Source organism: Trichomonas vaginalis (genome assembly GCF_026262505.1).
Source record: "Trichomonas vaginalis G3 chromosome Unknown ctg_44, whole genome shotgun sequence".
NCBI lineage: Eukaryota > Parabasalia > Trichomonadida > Trichomonadidae > Trichomonas > Trichomonas vaginalis.
The window spans coordinates 1-16,312 of NW_026529132.1; the positions used below are offsets into that span (position 1 = coordinate 1).

A 16,312-nucleotide genomic window follows, 5' to 3' on the forward strand; every position below is an offset into this window, starting at 1 on the left:
CCTGTTTTTTCACCCTCGTGACTTTGTCATAACTTCTTCGTAAATGCTTTGTCATAACTTCTTCGTAAATGCTTTGTCATAACTTCTTCGTAAATGCTTTGTCATAACTTCTTCGTAAATGCTTTGTCATCATAACTTCATAACTCTTCGTAAATGCTTGTCAATCATAACTTTGTCATAACTCGTAAATGAGTGTAAATGACCAAAAATATATTATAGGTGAAGAGGTGAGATGTCACCTCTTTTTTCACCTAATTTCTCACCCTCAGCCGCTAAGCGGCGAGACCAAAGGGTCTTGAATTTTCATGAATTTCTTAAGATAGAAAAATAAAGTTTAGTTTTATTTTTATTTATTTTTTTATTTTGTATGTAAAGATATGATTTCAACAATCGGCACAACAACAATTCAAGCCGCGAACGGCGGGACTCTGTCCACAACAACTTCACCAAACTCGTTAGTCATGAATCCAACATCTATGTTAGTAGAGATGAAAAGCTTCATTCCTTCTTCATATACTTTCGAAACAAAAATCCAGAAGATAAAGCAAGAACTTTTAACAAGTAATTTAGACTGTAGTGCGAAAGATGAAACAAATGAACAGTATCTTTATGAAATGCAGGACATTATTGACCATTTACCTAAACTACCTGAAATTCAGCATCAAAAACTAACTATTCCTGAATTCGATGAAATAGAAGTGAAACCAACTGACTCAGTAGAAATAAAGAAGTTCATTCGAAAGGTAAACTATGAGTTTCTAGGATTTCATTGCAACCATAAGGTTATGGACAAAGATTGCGACATGGTATATAAGAATGTTTCTGACATATATAAATCCGGGGAGTTTAAGACCTACGATAACTTTGTTTCGTTAGTTGCTGAATGTGTATGGCAGATAAGAGATAAAGATAGAAGAGGTAAAATATGGAACGAACAGATAAGACCAACTGCTTTTGAGTTAAAGAAAACCATTGACGCCTTAGTTGTTTTAGCAGGTAAGGTTTCAGAATATAACGCAAAAATGAATCCGCAATGTTCTAAATGTAAAGCAGCAATTAGGAAATATAACTACTCCGTCAAAGAGATAGAAAGAATGCGAAACGACTATGCAGACTTAAAGAAAGAAGCAGAAAAGCCAGCAGAAAATAAAATGGACATGTTAGCATTTCTGAACAAAAACTATCCAACTGCTGACGATTTCCTTCTATCTGACGTCAAGAAGAAATATAAAGAAACTTTCGGCATTGTTAAAACTTTTGACATACTGACAGAAGAAATAGAAGCTACGAAATTGTTTAGGATTTCAAATATACATCGTACAATTCATGTAAAACGCTTGTGAAAAACTGGGGTGAGAAAACAGGTGAGAAAACGGGTGACATCTCACCTCTTCACCTATAATATATTTTTGCTTTAATTAAATGCTTTCCGGAAACGTCGATGAAAATCATATGGACAAATTATATGAAAAAATTAATAATGATTACCCCTCATTAACCAGGGAAATGACGGATTCTATAGTTCGTAAATTCGATGAAATACAGGATATGTGGTTCGACAGATTCGACATGAACGATAAGGAAAAGAGAAAGAACGATAACAATTTACTTACTAAAAGAATCCTAAAATCTAAAATAGGTGAAGCTTCAACATTTAACACAGTACATAACTTTTACACCGCTGTTTATATTTTCAATAATTTATTTAACGATGAACGAGAAAGAAAAAGTATGTTTAACGGAAGAAATGAATATGATTTTATCCTTTGTGCTGTTCGGGATGTTGACATGAAACTAAAGAAAATATTCTTATTACAAGATGACACGGTTGAAGATGAAGTCAATGAGTTTTTAAATCGTGATTTAAATGAAATTGATGAAGTTATGACCGAATGTTATAAAAAGTTCAAGAGGTGAAAAAGAGGTGAGAAAACAGGTGAAATCTCACCTCTTCACCTAAATTATATTTTTGTCTGATTTACATCCAACGAAAAAGTTTAGAAGAATTTTCTTATTCTTTCTGGCATGTTTTTATCTTTCCAGTACTCCCGCTCTAATGGTCCCAGATGAGTTGGTTTAGATTCTCTCAAGTTCTTAGATGGTATAACATCTTCAACGCCTCCTTCATATCTTACTTTATAAGTGTCATCGTTTGTGTTATAGTCAAGTATTTCAATAACCACTCCTCGCTTTGCTTCGTCAATGGTTTCAGCAAGTTTGCCATTACTACTTTCGACTAATTTATGTCGAGGGTAAAATGCTATGGAGTCGTCAGCAGCTTTTATAAGATATCCATTACCTTGCGTAGAGTCTACGATATAATAATTTCGACTTAACCTTAAACGTTTCTTTGTCAATGGTTTGTCGTCAAGAACTACACGAACTTTTGTACCAGGAATGAGGGTAAATTGTGTTGAATTTCTGATATTTTGTGTTTGGCTTCGTTTCTTTTGTATATACTTTTCTTCTTGTTGTTGTGTCATTGAATTTGGTGTATGTCCTGTTGTAGAATGTGTTGAGGAATTATATACTTCGAGAAAATGTTTCATTGTTTCTTCGGTAAAGTCTCGCTCTTGATTTAAATCTCTGAGCGTTCTTATGAAGCGGTTTATGATGCCGAGTATGTTATGGTTATGGTCTTCAGTAGTGTAGTGAGTTATGTTATGCTTAATGAGAAATTCTGTGATTTCGTTGCTGAGGTATGCACTGTCTTGGTCTGATGTTAAAGTACTTGGGTTATGTTCTGCTACAAACTTTTGTAAAACTCTTAACACTTCACGAGTTCCTTTATTTTCATTATATGCATATGCTTTACGAGTGTTAACATTTATGAAGATGAGGAATGGTTTATGTCCTCCTTTTCTGCTTTGAATGAGAGTGTCAAATTGGTATGCGTCAGGAGTGTTGGAGTAAATTGGTAAAAAGTAGTCGTAAGGATTTATTTTTGTTTGATGTACAACATTTTTGTCAAAGAACCTTTTCACTTCAGCTCTGTTAGTAAATCCCAACTCTTTGCAGCTTCATTGAACTTCTTAAATGACCTCCATGGATGTTGTTCGAATACTTCTTTCAAGCTCATTTATGTAAAGTAAAGATTTTAACCAACTCGTATCCAAGCGTGCATTGTTATATAAGGAGGCATATAATCTTTTCCATTACCTGCTGGGTCTGTAATACCAGCTACAACATGTGTATGATTTCCTGCAGTTCCACAGAAAATACCTGTGCTAACATCTTTGGGGTCAGTTGTGATATCATATCTGCATTCCCTGTCTATCGAACCCGCTGCAAGATTTATATAACCTCTTTTTGTTATTGAATGTGAATGGTTTCCTTCCACAGATGTTCTTCCACTGAACCTATGCATATGTGAAGGAAGGTTTTCAATACCTATTTTCTTTGAACCTCCCATCTTCATTGACTGCGTATTAGTGTAGAATGGAAAACTGTCAACTATTTCATACCATCTACCACCAAATAAAGTGTTTGGATTTATTGGATTCATAGACGTATAAACAGCTCCTATAGGATATATTAAATCATATATGCTCATAACTCTATAAACATATTCTAAAGAACTTATGTCATTAAATACCATTTGGAATGTATCTCCCGGATGAAATGTTGCATTTGTTCCACTTTTATAATGTAATGTTAGTTCAATAGAATTATCCAAGAAAAATTCAAAAGTATCTGGTTGAAGACCTCTAACAAATTCAAATGGAGTTGCTGGTTCACCATTTATAATTTCTGTTGTAAATGTCATTGTATCTGGTTTCGAAAATTTCTTTGTTAGTTCTGCATCCACATAAGTTTTATCTGCTTTCTTATCTAACATTGCTGGTAGTTCATATGCTTCAAAGTTTCTGGCATGATCTTCGGTATTCCTGCAACTCTTATCTAAATTGTTAAGAGTATCTTTTACGCTTGTACTTGGATTTCTAATGGTGCACTTGAACCAAGGTCAAAGTTCAATATTATGTCGTCTGCTCTAACAGTAGTGAAGGATTTATGTGTATGGTTCTTGTCTGCTTTCTTGTCATATAAATCTTGAGCAGTGAATTTAATATTATGTTCATCCTTCATGACATAAACATCTTTACATCTAATGTTTCTCATCGTCGTTATGTCGTCATCCGATGTTAAACCTTGTGGAAAGTTAGGAGGTTTACAATATAATGCATCCCCACCAGTTCTTCAACCGTTCCTTCAATACTTTCTATAGCAACAGTTGTGAAGGATTTATGTGTATGGTTCTTGTCTGCTTTCTTATCTAACATTGCTGGTAGTTCATGTGCTTCAAAGTTTCTGGCATGACTTTCAATGTTCCTGCAACTGTTATCTAAACTGTTAAGAGTATCTTTTACGCTTGTACTTGGATTTTCTAATGGTGCACTTGAACCAAGGTCAAAGTTCAATATTATGTCGTCTGCTCTAACAGTAGTGAAGGATTTATGTGTATGGTTCTTGTCAGCTTTACTGTCTAAAGAAGTTTGAAGTTCATTTATATCGGAGATGTTGTGTTTATGAGATTTCAAAACTTTGTTCGTTGCGTCAAGTTCAACTTTGTCAGCTTTACTTTTAATAGCATCTTCAAACGTTATTTTTGCCTTAACTCTTAACATAAATCTTGGTTCAACTAATACACCATTAACAGAGAAAGTAGAGGCATAAATTTCATCGTTATAACTAAATGCTTCTGGTGCTTTACCTGTGTCATACTGTACAGTACAGCTTATGTCATAACCTTTAGCACGAATGTATTTATATCTTCTTTCATTAACATTTTTTGTCTTCGCTTCATCACTTCGTGTTAAATATCCATGGTAGTCCGTTATAATCTGTTCGTCTGAAGTTATATAATGAACGTGGTTTTTATCTGCTTTTTCGGCTAATTTCTCATTAACATCATTCACTTCTAATTCAACTCTTCCGCCAGAACTCTTATTATCATTAATCTTTTTCATTAATTCGGTAATTACGTCATAAAGACTATATTCTGTTTTCGGTTTTGTAAATAATGAGTCAAAATTTCTTTTCATCATTACATCGCTGACATTAATGATATCACCAATTCCTTTTTCATTTATTCTCTTCATTAATTCTGCAATAATGACGAATATATAATCTGTTAATTTATTCTCTTCATCGAGGGTTATAGAATGTTTTGAAATTGAATCATTAACTCCTCTAAATAAATCAATAACTTCAGGATACACGTTTTTAATGTCTTGAATAACCCGACCAGTATCCTCGCCACTATGTGGCTCTGAGCCCGTTGGGCTCTGTTGTTCATGTTCTTCGTTCCCGTCGTTACGTGGTTTTATATCTCTAACCATCATCAACGCAGCCATAACCGGAGGGTTTGTTGCTACCTGTTCGAAAATCCGTCCGTTATGTATGGTATATCTAAATAATTTCTTTGTGTTTGTTAAAACATTTGAAACAAGTCTTTTAAAACCATCTACAAAATTTCCTGTTTCACCTAATGTTCTTGCAGCATTTACAAGCTCACCCATTCCCGCTTTTGACCCCAAAAACGTCCATATTGCATTTATTTCACTCTGTATAGTTGTCCATTCAGCGAAACTAACACCCGCATTCGCTAAGCTGAAAATGAAATTCAGTGGATCGAACTTAATTCCACCTTCTTTTTCAATTTCAACGAACTCACTAACATGAGATTTTAAATATTCTTTCGTTAAAATTGTTTTCCCCGATGTTATGTCATTAACGAAACTATCACCGTCAAAAGTTAACGAATTCAATTTCGTCGTTGATGCTTTTATTTCATACACCGCTTTATCGATAGTTTTTGGCTCACCTTCTTTAGAAGCATATGAAACATTAATGAATGAATTATATGTATTCGTGAATGAATTAAAATCAATGATTTTCATTAATGACGCCTTTAATGATTCATTAACTGTTGAATCCCTTAAAACAATTAATGAACTGTCATGGGCTTCGCCCTGGTCGCTTCGGTCTGAAAGACCTTCAGGACTCAAAGAGTCCGTTTGCGACTTTATGAAAGGTACACTGCAAACCGTCGAGTTTGGATCAAATGCTGTAGTTGGTGCAGGAATATTAATGATATAAGTCATTAAATCATTAAGTGACGTAAATAATGTTGTCGTTTTTGATTTAATTTCTTTAGCATCTGTTATATATGGTAATTTTATTTCTGTAGTTTCTGAATTAAAGATATTCGCTAAAATGTTTTGTAAACTGTTTTGAACAGCTGTGTAAACCGTTGAATTCGGAACTCTTACGATTTCACCATCCTTAATAAAAGGCATTGTACATGACGTAGTGCTTGGGTCAAATCTTTCGGGATTATAATTCAACATATATTCTAACGCTTCATATACAGACCTATAAACAGTTGTGTCGTTCTTCATGACAACTTCACCATTTACAATGAATGGCATGTACATGGAGTTAAAATAGGGTCAAACTTTTCATAGTCCTTCCATGTTATGTATTTCTCGGTATTTCCATCAGAAATAACAATATATTTGTCAGTAAGTGTGAGAGAGTATTGACCAAAATATAAACGTTTAGCTCTGTCAGCTTCATACGCATATGCAGCAATACTCATATTTTAATGAGAATAAAATGTTGTTCTATTTGCAAAGTACAGACCCAAACGAATACGGGACAGTAAAGCTACAAACAAACTTAGGTCTTCAGAATGAAGCGCTTGCTTTCAGAGTTGTTGACTTCAATACTATCGCTTCATTCGTTATAACAGATGAAACAGATTTCATGGAGCTTGAAATAGATGGAAAGAAGCACGAAATAAGATTTCACAATAATGTAGAATATAAGATGGAAACATTAGCTGGAGTGTTAAATGCGCTCATAAATACTACAATAAACAAGGAGAACGAAGAAAACTTAATGAATGTTAAACTTATTGCAGGAGTTTTGAAGTTCAGTTATGCGAAGGAGTTTAAGATAACACGAATGAGTCATAGAGTTCAACTTCTGGGAGCATACCATATGACATGTCCTTTGAAAAGTGTTGACAAAACGATTGAGATGAAATCTGTTCCATACGTATGTTATGGTAATTGTTTATACGTTGAGTCAAAAATAGCTAATGTCACAGGTATTTCAGGAGTTAATAGTAAAGGTTCAGTAGAATATAAATCCTTCTGTTATGCAGTCAATTCAATGTTCATTCCAAACGTTCCTGTCATAGTAACTCATTTAGGTAAATGGGTTCGCATTAGTCCTCATAATTTGAAAGACATGCAATTCAGACTTGTTGACTTTCAAGGAGAGCCTGTAGAACTGAAGGCACCAGTGCGAATGACTGTTGAAGTTGACTTTTTAGAAAATATTAAATGCAACAGCTTACAAGAGAACTCAGAGCTAAAAATATAAAGTATGAATGTTATGTATTAGGTCATGAACTTTGGTTATTGCTGTTTGATGAAACAAATGAATTAGTTATGTCAGTCAAGAGAACAGAAAAAGGCGTCAAAGGCGCCGAGCGCAAAGCGCTATATTGTGTTAGTGAAAACTGCACCAAGTCAATAAGATTAGGTTTGCATTATGAAGATGAGTTCGATACTGTTGAAGAAGTTTTGGATAGATATTACAAATTGCTTTAATTTACTAAAACATATTTCAAACAAAGCTTATATTCTGTTGAAAGTTTTGTATACTCGTTCGAATATTTATACTTAAACTCAACTCCTGTAGTTCCTGGTATTTCAATGATGCGGATGTTACCTATTTTCATGAATGGTGTTTGACCACAGCATTCGATTTCAGGGTCGAGATAGTCAATGACACATTGTTTCCTGTTATTCGTGATATAACATTTTCAAGGTCCTCCTTTGTTTAGAATTATTTGGTTCTTGCTTATAAGATTTATCAAAAGCTTCTTATCGTCTTTGAGTAAATTGTTTGGTATAACTGAAGAAGGTAATGGTCTACGTTATCTGAAGGATTTGTTTGAACATTTGTGTAAGGGTTGTCGTTGGCTTCTCTTGAAAGAATTTGGTCCAGTGGTGGATACTCTAACTTAACATCTGATGTAGCGTTAGCGTTTGAAGCTGAGTTTAAATTCACGGATTTCAGTTCTGGTTCTTTTTCTTTCAAACACTCTGAACTATAGTTCTTTATGACAATATTGTTTGTCGTTCGTGAGTCAACATTTGATGTTGGTTCAATTGGAACATTAACGGCACCAGCTAAGATGGATTTGCTTCTCATTTCATATAGAATAAAAACCTTTTATATGTATGAAATGAACAATATACTCGACAAGGGTTTGAATGTAAAGCTAACGAATGAAAATATTGTTGAATTCACTGAGACAGGAGCTGTGTATAAAGATGTAGAACTACTGAACAAAAGAGCAAAGGGAAGAAGCAGGAACATGAACAAAGGGTGGAAGCCTATAAAAATTTATGTCAATGATGGCTCAGGAGGTTCAAACATAAAGTATGCAGAAAGTTATAGAGTTTATGCTCTCAAAGGTGAAAAGCCTTCATTTAAGAACAGCTATTCTAACGCATATCCTCAAAAGCTAACGGATGGAGAAGTGGATGATATGAATGACAGCAAAAATATTAACAGAAATGGCGACAGAGATGCATGGAATTTGTTTACCATCAGTCAATTGAAGGTTAAACTTTAAAACAATGTTGGTCGTTCCCATGGAATATTTTTGACTTTAATGGTATTAGTCATGATATGAATCTCAAGGTATGAACGAGGAGAGATGAGAACTTATATGCTTCCCAAATTTCTTCAAAAGGTAATGTTATACCTGACTGTTTCCAAATGAGTTCAATATCATAACGTGAGAAACCTTGAAAGATAACGAAGTCAGTTATGAGACGTTTTATGTTTAAAGCTAAAAACCTCCATGTTTGCATAAGTATTGCTACAGTTAAGTGGTAATGTCTGACTTTAGTAATGATATTAGCTAATGGTGAGTCTGGTTTTGACACTAAACTTTACCAGCGAAGTCGTCGCAAACGAGCAGAGTGTTTGAAGGATATTTTTTGAAGGGGTATTTTAAAGTTTTGATAGAATGTAGTTTGTCAGTCGTTTCATATCGTAAACTCCTGAGTACTGACGTAAGTGGTGTTTGTCAATAATTCTTTCCATCTCTTCTGAAGTCTTTTGCATTCCTGACTGTATAAATTCAACGATGGCATAATATTTCCTCTTACGTCGAACGTAACGTTGAAGAAATTCAATGAGTTCACTGTCTGGAACTTTAACGACAGAGGCTTGAACTTTTGACATAAATGTTTCGCTGTTGAGTCCATAGAGTCTGAAGTTGCTGATATAATGATTTGGTCATAATATGAGTCGTTTCCTAAACGCTCTGTTATGAGTATATGACGAATTAAATTAAATGTCTTACCTGAACCCATCTTTCCACAATAGAAATAAACGCCATTTGAAGAACTCATAGTCCTTACTGAAAGGAAGAATGAGAGAAGAGTTAAGTTTGTCTGTAGTTTCATTCATGTCTTCATCTACGTCATGTATTAAATGCTTCATTTTATCTCCATTAAAAATGCAAGTCAGAAATATTCAGAACATAGCACCGAGTCTAACTGACAAGAGTATAAAGATATACTATGAACACGTTATGATGAAACCTACCAAAATTCAAGAAAGTCAGTATACTTATGAATATCCAAGGCACTGGGTAGAGTATGTAGGAGGTGAGAAAGCTATTGAAATCAGACAGGTTCGAAGTATTCCAGCAGGAAGAACAATATTATTGAAGAACTTTAATGTTTTGAGGTATAATGATGAAACAAAGAAGCAAGATAGTTTTCCCATTGCTGTGTATGTGAACCTAGACACAGGAGATGACATGAAAGTTTTTAACACAAAGCTTCAAACGGTAGTGAGAGAACAACTGACTGCGGAAGGACATCCATTACCTTCAGAAGTTAGCATAGCATATAATTTTGAAACAAACTCAATAGATTTTAAAGTCGTCTCTGCAAAGAAGTCAGGTTTTACATTTAATGAAGCAGATGTATATTCGAATGAAAACTTCAAAGCTATTGCATGGTTAGATAATGACGATTGCTTTAAGAAAATATTTAAATTCAGTGACTCAACGATGTCAATAGATGACCTTCGTGGAATGTTACCATCGACGTTTACAGTTGAAGGTTCAGCAGGATTGCTTACAAGATTGTCAATTGGTGGTATTTGGTCTCGTGAGAACATTGTTATAAAATCCAGTATAAGTGAATTTGCTGAAGAATCTATATTATGTCTTTCAAACTATATGTATTCGCCGCCGAAGCATTATAGTATAACAAACTTTGTCAGTAAGTTTAACATAAGACCTGTCGAACCTTCTTCAATGAAAGATGTTGTGCTACCTAAAGACGGAAAGGATGGACTCATTATTGAAATGATTTTAATAGCATATTAAATGAGCTTGTTCTTGAAGGTCATTCATGATGAAATAACTGTTGTAGAAGATGTTAGCAATTGTTCAGACATTTTATTGAGAATAGATGATATAAGAAAGAAGTTTATGAATGAGAATGTTTATGTTTCATTGACTTTCTCCAGTAACGAGAACTTTTATGAGATAATGAAGAGAGATGATTTTAATATGGTGTAAATGGTAGCTTGGGCAGCTTTAGGCGCAATGGGAACAAAAGCATTAGCATTTGGAGCAAAAGCACTTGGAGCTTATGACGCAGTAAATAAAATGAGTGGAGGAAGGGTTTCGAAGACATTAGATGCAAATAAAGGGAAGATTGGAGGCTGGGTTGCAAAGAAGTTAAGATTAAATAAAATAGGGCTCATAAATAAAGCATCCAATTTGGTTGCGACTGAGTCAGAAAATGCTTTAGGAAAGGACGATGAGTTTGCAAAACACGCAAAAGACTTTAATGACCAGATGAAAGGTGAAACAATGCATTTAAATAGATTCGATGGAACTCTTCCTCCACCAGTAGTTCTTCCGTATGGTCCCTATGGAATGTATGGAAATCCTTACGAAAGACCATTTGACCCATTGACTGGTGGAAGTAACTGGTATCATTACGGTCGAAGAAGAAAGACAGTCAAGTTGGAGACAGATGTGAAGAAAGCAACTAAAAAGAAACCAAGGAAGAGAGTTATAAAGCAATGAATTCAAGTGGGTGAAAAAACAGGTGAAAAAAGAGGTGAAATCTCACCACTTCACCTAAATTTAAATGGATGTTTTCATACGTGTGAGGGTGGTGATATCATTAATTTTTAAGTTTATTTTTATATTTTACTGAAAATTTTTATTTGGATGTAAATGACGAAAACTATTGAGATAACAAACTACAACGGTCATGAGTTCAAGAATTTGTTCTTCGTTCCTCGTGAAAATACATTCTATCAGATACGAGGGAGAAAGGGTAAAGTTAGTTTGAGCGTTTATGAAGGAATGAAGAATGGAAAGTTTATACAAGCATACGATACAAACGGTAAACGTGTTTCATTAGCTTTGTCAAAACTTACTAACATTTATTTTGACAGTGACTTTGACTCTGACGATTGGAGCGACAGCAGCGATACTGAAGAATATGAACTATTGTGTGAAGCACAGCAATGGGAAGAGTTGCAATACTTTTGTAAGTGAGAACGTTTATTTTTACAGTAGTAAGGTGAAGTGGTTGGCGGCTTTATAAATATTTAAGGTTAAGTTGGTGTTGTCGTTTGTGTTGTAAAATTTACGTTAACGGTTTTGTAAAGTGTCAAATTCACAAGTATTGCGTACGGAGGAACGCAGTGCCTCAGTACACGAGATATGTATACTAACTAAAATTCTTCAAATTCAAAAATCCCTTAATTCATGAGGATTTTGGAAAAAAGTTTTTACATGAACATGTGTATATTATATGAAGTATATTGATAAGGTAAAAATCAAATTTTATTGCATATTCATCGAGAAAATAAACTAACGAATCCCTCAAAATTGAGAGGGTAATCCTCCTCCTCTCAAATAAACGTACATACGGGTGCACCCTTAAATAGGTTGTTCTCGTATTTCAAATACTATTCCCAGATTTATTGTCGTCAGAATATTTCCAAATTTTTGCCGATTTACAAAAAATGATTTACAAAGCATATTTTGTAATCTAAAAAATTCCTAAAAAAGGAACCGGTGTGCGGAAACCTCGGTAAATTACCGCGGTTCCCGTTGGGACTGCCATAAAAATCCCTTAATTCCTGAGGATTTTGGAAAAAAGTTTTTACATGAACATGTGTATATTATATGAAGTATATTGATAAGGTAAAAATCAAATTTTATTGCATATTCATCGAGAAAATAAACTAACGAATCCCTCAAAATTGAGAGGGTAATCCTCCTCCTCTCAAATAAACGTACATACGGGTGCACCCTTAACAGACATCCGGATTTAATTCAAACTTCAGATAATAAGTTTGAAGGATCATTGAAAACCAACCTTAAACAATAGAATTGGATGGCATGTCATATATGCGTAATGATTGCCTTACTTTTCGCTGATAGAAGAATCTTCAGGCATTTCTAGTTTTTTTTTTAAAAGGGAACCTTTGTAATTGCATAAAGAGTAAAAGATAAACATTTTATTAAATAAATAAAACCAATATTAAACTTAATGAATGATAAGAATGTATTTTCATTAATCCTAAATTCAGGATTATACATTCTTAATTTTATTTATAATATTTTATTAAGCTCTTACTTTCAAAATTGTTGGAGATAAATATAATAACTTATCTCTAAATGTTGAAAAGGAGTGGGGGACAAACTCGCCCATTGTCACTTTTTCATTAACCTTAAATTTGTAATTTTCATTATTTTTAATTAACCTTATTTCTTTCCCAATTCCTGATTTATTTTATTCACTTACTATTAAAAGTCACATTTTAATAAAATATAATAATTTATTTATAGCATTTTTTAGTATACTGTAATAAAAAATTAATTATAATAAATTAAATGTTTATTAAATCAAATGTTTTCTTTGCAATAATATTTTTAATGTTGAGTAAACAATGTTGGGATCAAGTGTATCATTTTTCAGACCTTTCTGAACAGCTTCAAGCATACTGATGCATTCGACTTTTTTAAATTGTGTCATTTCTTCGAAATCTCTTGTGACTTTTTTGATAACTTTAACACTTCTCTCTGAATCCAGACCTTTAATTTGCAACTTAATCAGGAATGAAGGAACAACACTGGAATATAACTCGATGACAAGTTCATCGAGTCGAAGATTTCGCCTTTCTGGGAAGTAGTTAGTATACAAGTCTCGTGTACGGAGGCACTGCGTTCCTCCGTACGCAATACTTGTGAATTTGACACTTTACAAAACCGTTAACGTATATTTTACAACACAAACACAAACACCAACTTAACCTTAAATATTTATAAAGCCGCCAACCACTTCACCTCACTAATGTAAAAAATAAACGTTCTCACTTACAAAAGTATTGCAACTCCTCCCATTGCTGTGCTTCATATAACAGCTCATAATCTTCTGACTCACTTTCTTCTTAATATAGGTCAAAGTCACTGTCAAAATAAATGTTAGTAAGTTTTGACAAAGCTAATGAAACACGCTTACCGTTTGTATCGTATGCTTGTATAAACTTTCCATTCTTCATTCCTTCATAAACGCTCAAACTAACTTTACCCTTTCTCCCTCGTATCTGATAGAATGTATTTTCACGAGGAACGAAGAACAAGTTCTTGAACTCATGACCGTTGTAGTTTGTTATCTCAATAGTTTTCGTCATTTATATAAAAATAAACTTAAAAATAAACTTAAAAATAAACTTAAAAATAAATGATATCACCACCCTCACATGTATGAAACATAGCACAAAATAATATTTAGGTGAAGTGGTGAGATCTCACCTCTTTTTTCACCTGTTTTTTCACCCTGTTGAATTCATTGCTTTATAACTCTCTTCTTTCTCCAACTCTTCTAACTTCTTCTAAGTTCAGCAATGTTGTCTCATGAAGTTTAATCTTTCTCAAAATTCCTTCTCGATCTAATGGTTGCTTTATCTTTCTAAACTGAACTCTACCATCCTTCATAGTATGAATGTAAAAACCTTCTGGAATAGTTCCTGATTTAATGTATTCTACCAAAAACTTTGTTTCATTGCTTCAGTGACTTTAGTCGTCATTTCAATCAAATAAAAATTTTAATATTAAATAAAAATAACGTTATTTTTTCAGTAAGGAAACGCAGGAGTTTTACGATTTATTTGAGGAGTAGGTTCTGGTTTAAATGTTGGAGTCGGTTTAGGAGTTGACTTTTGAACAGGAGTTTGTACTTCATAGGTTCAGGAGTCATTGAAGGTGTTTTTGTTTGTGAAGGCATTGGTTTTGACGTTGGTTTTGGCGAAGGTGTCGGAGTTTGTTTAACTTCAGCTACTTCAGTATTATTTACAACATTTGCTTTATTTCTTTTCAACATCATTACTGCTCCTGCTGTAGCTAGCAAACCTAGTGGGAGACCATATCTTATATAGGACTTGACCAAATGCTATTTTTGACAGGAGCTGGTGGAACACCTAACCTTGGTGAAACTGCTCTTTGCCATTGTGCAGCTCGTAAGAAATATTCAATAGGTGCTCCATAATCGTTTGGTAAAGTTTGTTTCATAGATGGTGAAGGTTCACGAGAGCTTGATGAAGAACTCATTTATAAGCTTTAAAAATAAACGTTCATCCTTTATTCCTCACTGTCGTCCGTGCTAAGTTATAGTCATCTAATCTTATTATTGGTATGCCTGACTGTCTTACTTAATATGGCAAAGCAACAATCCCTCATAAATCCAATAAGTGGCTTTGGTACGTTTTCAGTTGCTAGTTCAATAGGTCTTTAACAGACAATTTGTATGTTATTAGAGCAGTAGATGTTTGACCTTGCTGGAAGCAAAAGTCCACTTCTGTTGGAAAACCACATAAGAAATGTGTGTTGTCATAGCTATCCCATTTATGTTCCACACTACCATCATCCACCAATGACCTCATAACATCTTCATTAAATCCTATCATATCATTGTTTGTATTGCAGGCGTTCGCAACCATTTCATAAAATACAGGTCCATATGATTTTTCAGGTTCTGCAGGCATATTTCCATAAGCTCCCATGGAAAGCTGAAGATATTTAAACTTAGGGTTCTCAAAATTAACATAATAGTTGTCTTTCTTTCTAAATAGTGCCCAAATACTTTTAACATTAATAGGCGTATAAGCTGCTGTAAATGTTGCACTTGAACTATCTGTATTCTTTGAGAATGAACCGTCCATAGGAATCCAATCCATAACTTTAACAGGAAAACATAAAGCCTCGTTTGTATAATGTTCTACAAGTTCTGTATAAATGTTAGGGTCTAAAGAGAATGACTTTGGATGAATGAACATTCATTAAAATCCATCTTTGTTCGAAATAGTTGCTGGGTTACAGTTGTAATAGTAACTGTTCCATAGCTTCTATTGCCTTCGTTATCATAGTGAATGGTTTCATTCCATGGAACAAATTTATTTGTCGGTGGATTTGAATCTGAATCAAATGCAACTTTAAGAGTTGGATTGAAAGCAATGATATCATTTACAGATATAGATGTGCATTGTAAGGCGTCGCTACTGAACTTTACTTTAAGCTGAATGTTACAGCAAATGCGGAATAAATCTTATAGCTTCTAATGGAAGGAATCTTCTAACAGGAATTCTTAAACGAAGCTTAAAATCAAATGATTTTCCTGCTGTAATTGGACCACTAACATTTGTCCTGTTCTGCATGTTCCTGAATGACTCCATACATCTTCATGTCGAGTCTTTGAGAAAACATCTACTTTCTTTATTTGTTCGGTAGTTTGTGAGTTTGAAGTTATATATGCTTCTTCTCTTGCGTTGTCTTGAGAATATACGATACGACCATTTGCAAGGATTTGATATCCAGCAACTGCATAGAAAGCGTCATCGAAACCAATCCAAAATCCTGGTGGGTTTGTTTTATTGGAACCTGAACCAATTTCTTTATCTACAATAAATTGACCTTCCATTTTATACGTAATGAATGTATTGTAAAGGTCCAACATATTTTCACCAGGAGGTGAGAGATTGAATGTTATCCATGTGTTATCTTTAGCAGTTCCAGGTTGTGATGGAATCTTGCGTCAGAATATTTTCTATTAGTGTCACCAATTTGAACTGCATTGTCTATGATATCGAAATATGAGCGAATCTGATGAATATGCTCTGCTGGAGTAATTCGTTTAGCTGTTCGTTCTGCATGTATTTACTTCAGATAAAAATATCTATT

The 16,312-nt window shown here is 33.9% G+C and overlaps 5 protein-coding genes and 5 pseudogenes across 10 annotated transcripts, besides 4 other annotated features; 4 read left to right on the forward strand and 6 right to left on the reverse strand.

Annotated features, from left to right (window-relative positions):
- Nucleotides 1-137: 137 nt before the first annotated feature.
- Nucleotides 138-11,804: a mobile genetic element.
- Nucleotides 477-1,343, forward strand: TVAGG3_1065290 (organellar and viral DNA polymerase type B; the record flags this gene model as incomplete). The annotated part of the gene is made up of 1 exon (XM_001281336.1): nt 477-1,343. One exon carries the CDS (start codon nt 477-479, stop codon nt 1,341-1,343), a length of 867 nt encoding a protein of 288 aa, XP_001281337.1.
- On the forward strand, nt 1,507-1,917 carry TVAGG3_1065300 (uncharacterized protein; the record flags this gene model as incomplete). Its single annotated transcript, XM_001287749.2, has 1 exon — nt 1,507-1,917. One exon carries the CDS (start codon nt 1,507-1,509, stop codon nt 1,915-1,917), a length of 411 nt encoding a protein of 136 aa, XP_001287750.2.
- Nucleotides 1,998-2,549, reverse strand: TVAGG3_1065310 (integrase core domain containing protein family; the record flags this gene model as incomplete). Its single annotated transcript, XM_051256165.1, has 1 exon — nt 1,998-2,549. The coding sequence occupies one exon, from the start codon at nt 2,547-2,549 to the stop codon at nt 1,998-2,000; it is 552 nt and encodes a 183-aa protein (XP_051076586.1).
- TVAGG3_1065320 lies at nt 3,313-4,086 on the reverse strand (annotated as a pseudogene). The gene has a single exon. A coding segment is annotated over exon 1 (774 nt).
- Nucleotides 4,481-5,354, reverse strand: TVAGG3_1065330 (annotated as a pseudogene). Its single transcript has one exon. A coding segment is annotated over exon 1 (874 nt).
- On the reverse strand, nt 5,590-6,431 carry TVAGG3_1065340 (annotated as a pseudogene). The gene has a single exon. A coding segment is annotated over exon 1 (842 nt).
- TVAGG3_1065350 (protein of unknown function, DUF4107 family) lies at nt 10,628-11,143 on the forward strand (the record flags this gene model as incomplete). The annotated part of the gene is made up of 1 exon (XM_051256166.1): nt 10,628-11,143. The coding sequence occupies one exon, from the start codon at nt 10,628-10,630 to the stop codon at nt 11,141-11,143; it is 516 nt and encodes a 171-aa protein (XP_051076587.1).
- TVAGG3_1065360 (uncharacterized protein) lies at nt 11,297-11,623 on the forward strand (the record flags this gene model as incomplete). Its single annotated transcript, XM_051256167.1, has 1 exon — nt 11,297-11,623. The coding sequence occupies one exon, from the start codon at nt 11,297-11,299 to the stop codon at nt 11,621-11,623; it is 327 nt and encodes a 108-aa protein (XP_051076588.1).
- Nucleotides 11,805-12,765: 961 nt separating the features above from the next.
- Nucleotides 12,766-13,268: a mobile genetic element.
- Nucleotides 13,269-13,285: 17 nt separating this feature from the next.
- Nucleotides 13,286-13,950: a terminal%2Cinverted (terminal inverted repeat of Maverick-1B transposon ID:TVAGG3_1065380).
- Nucleotides 13,286-16,312: part of a mobile genetic element that runs on past the window's edge.
- TVAGG3_1065390 lies at nt 14,218-14,686 on the reverse strand (annotated as a pseudogene). Its single transcript has one exon. A coding segment is annotated over exon 1 (469 nt).
- TVAGG3_1065400 lies at nt 14,717-16,284 on the reverse strand (annotated as a pseudogene). The gene has a single exon. A coding segment is annotated over exon 1 (1,568 nt).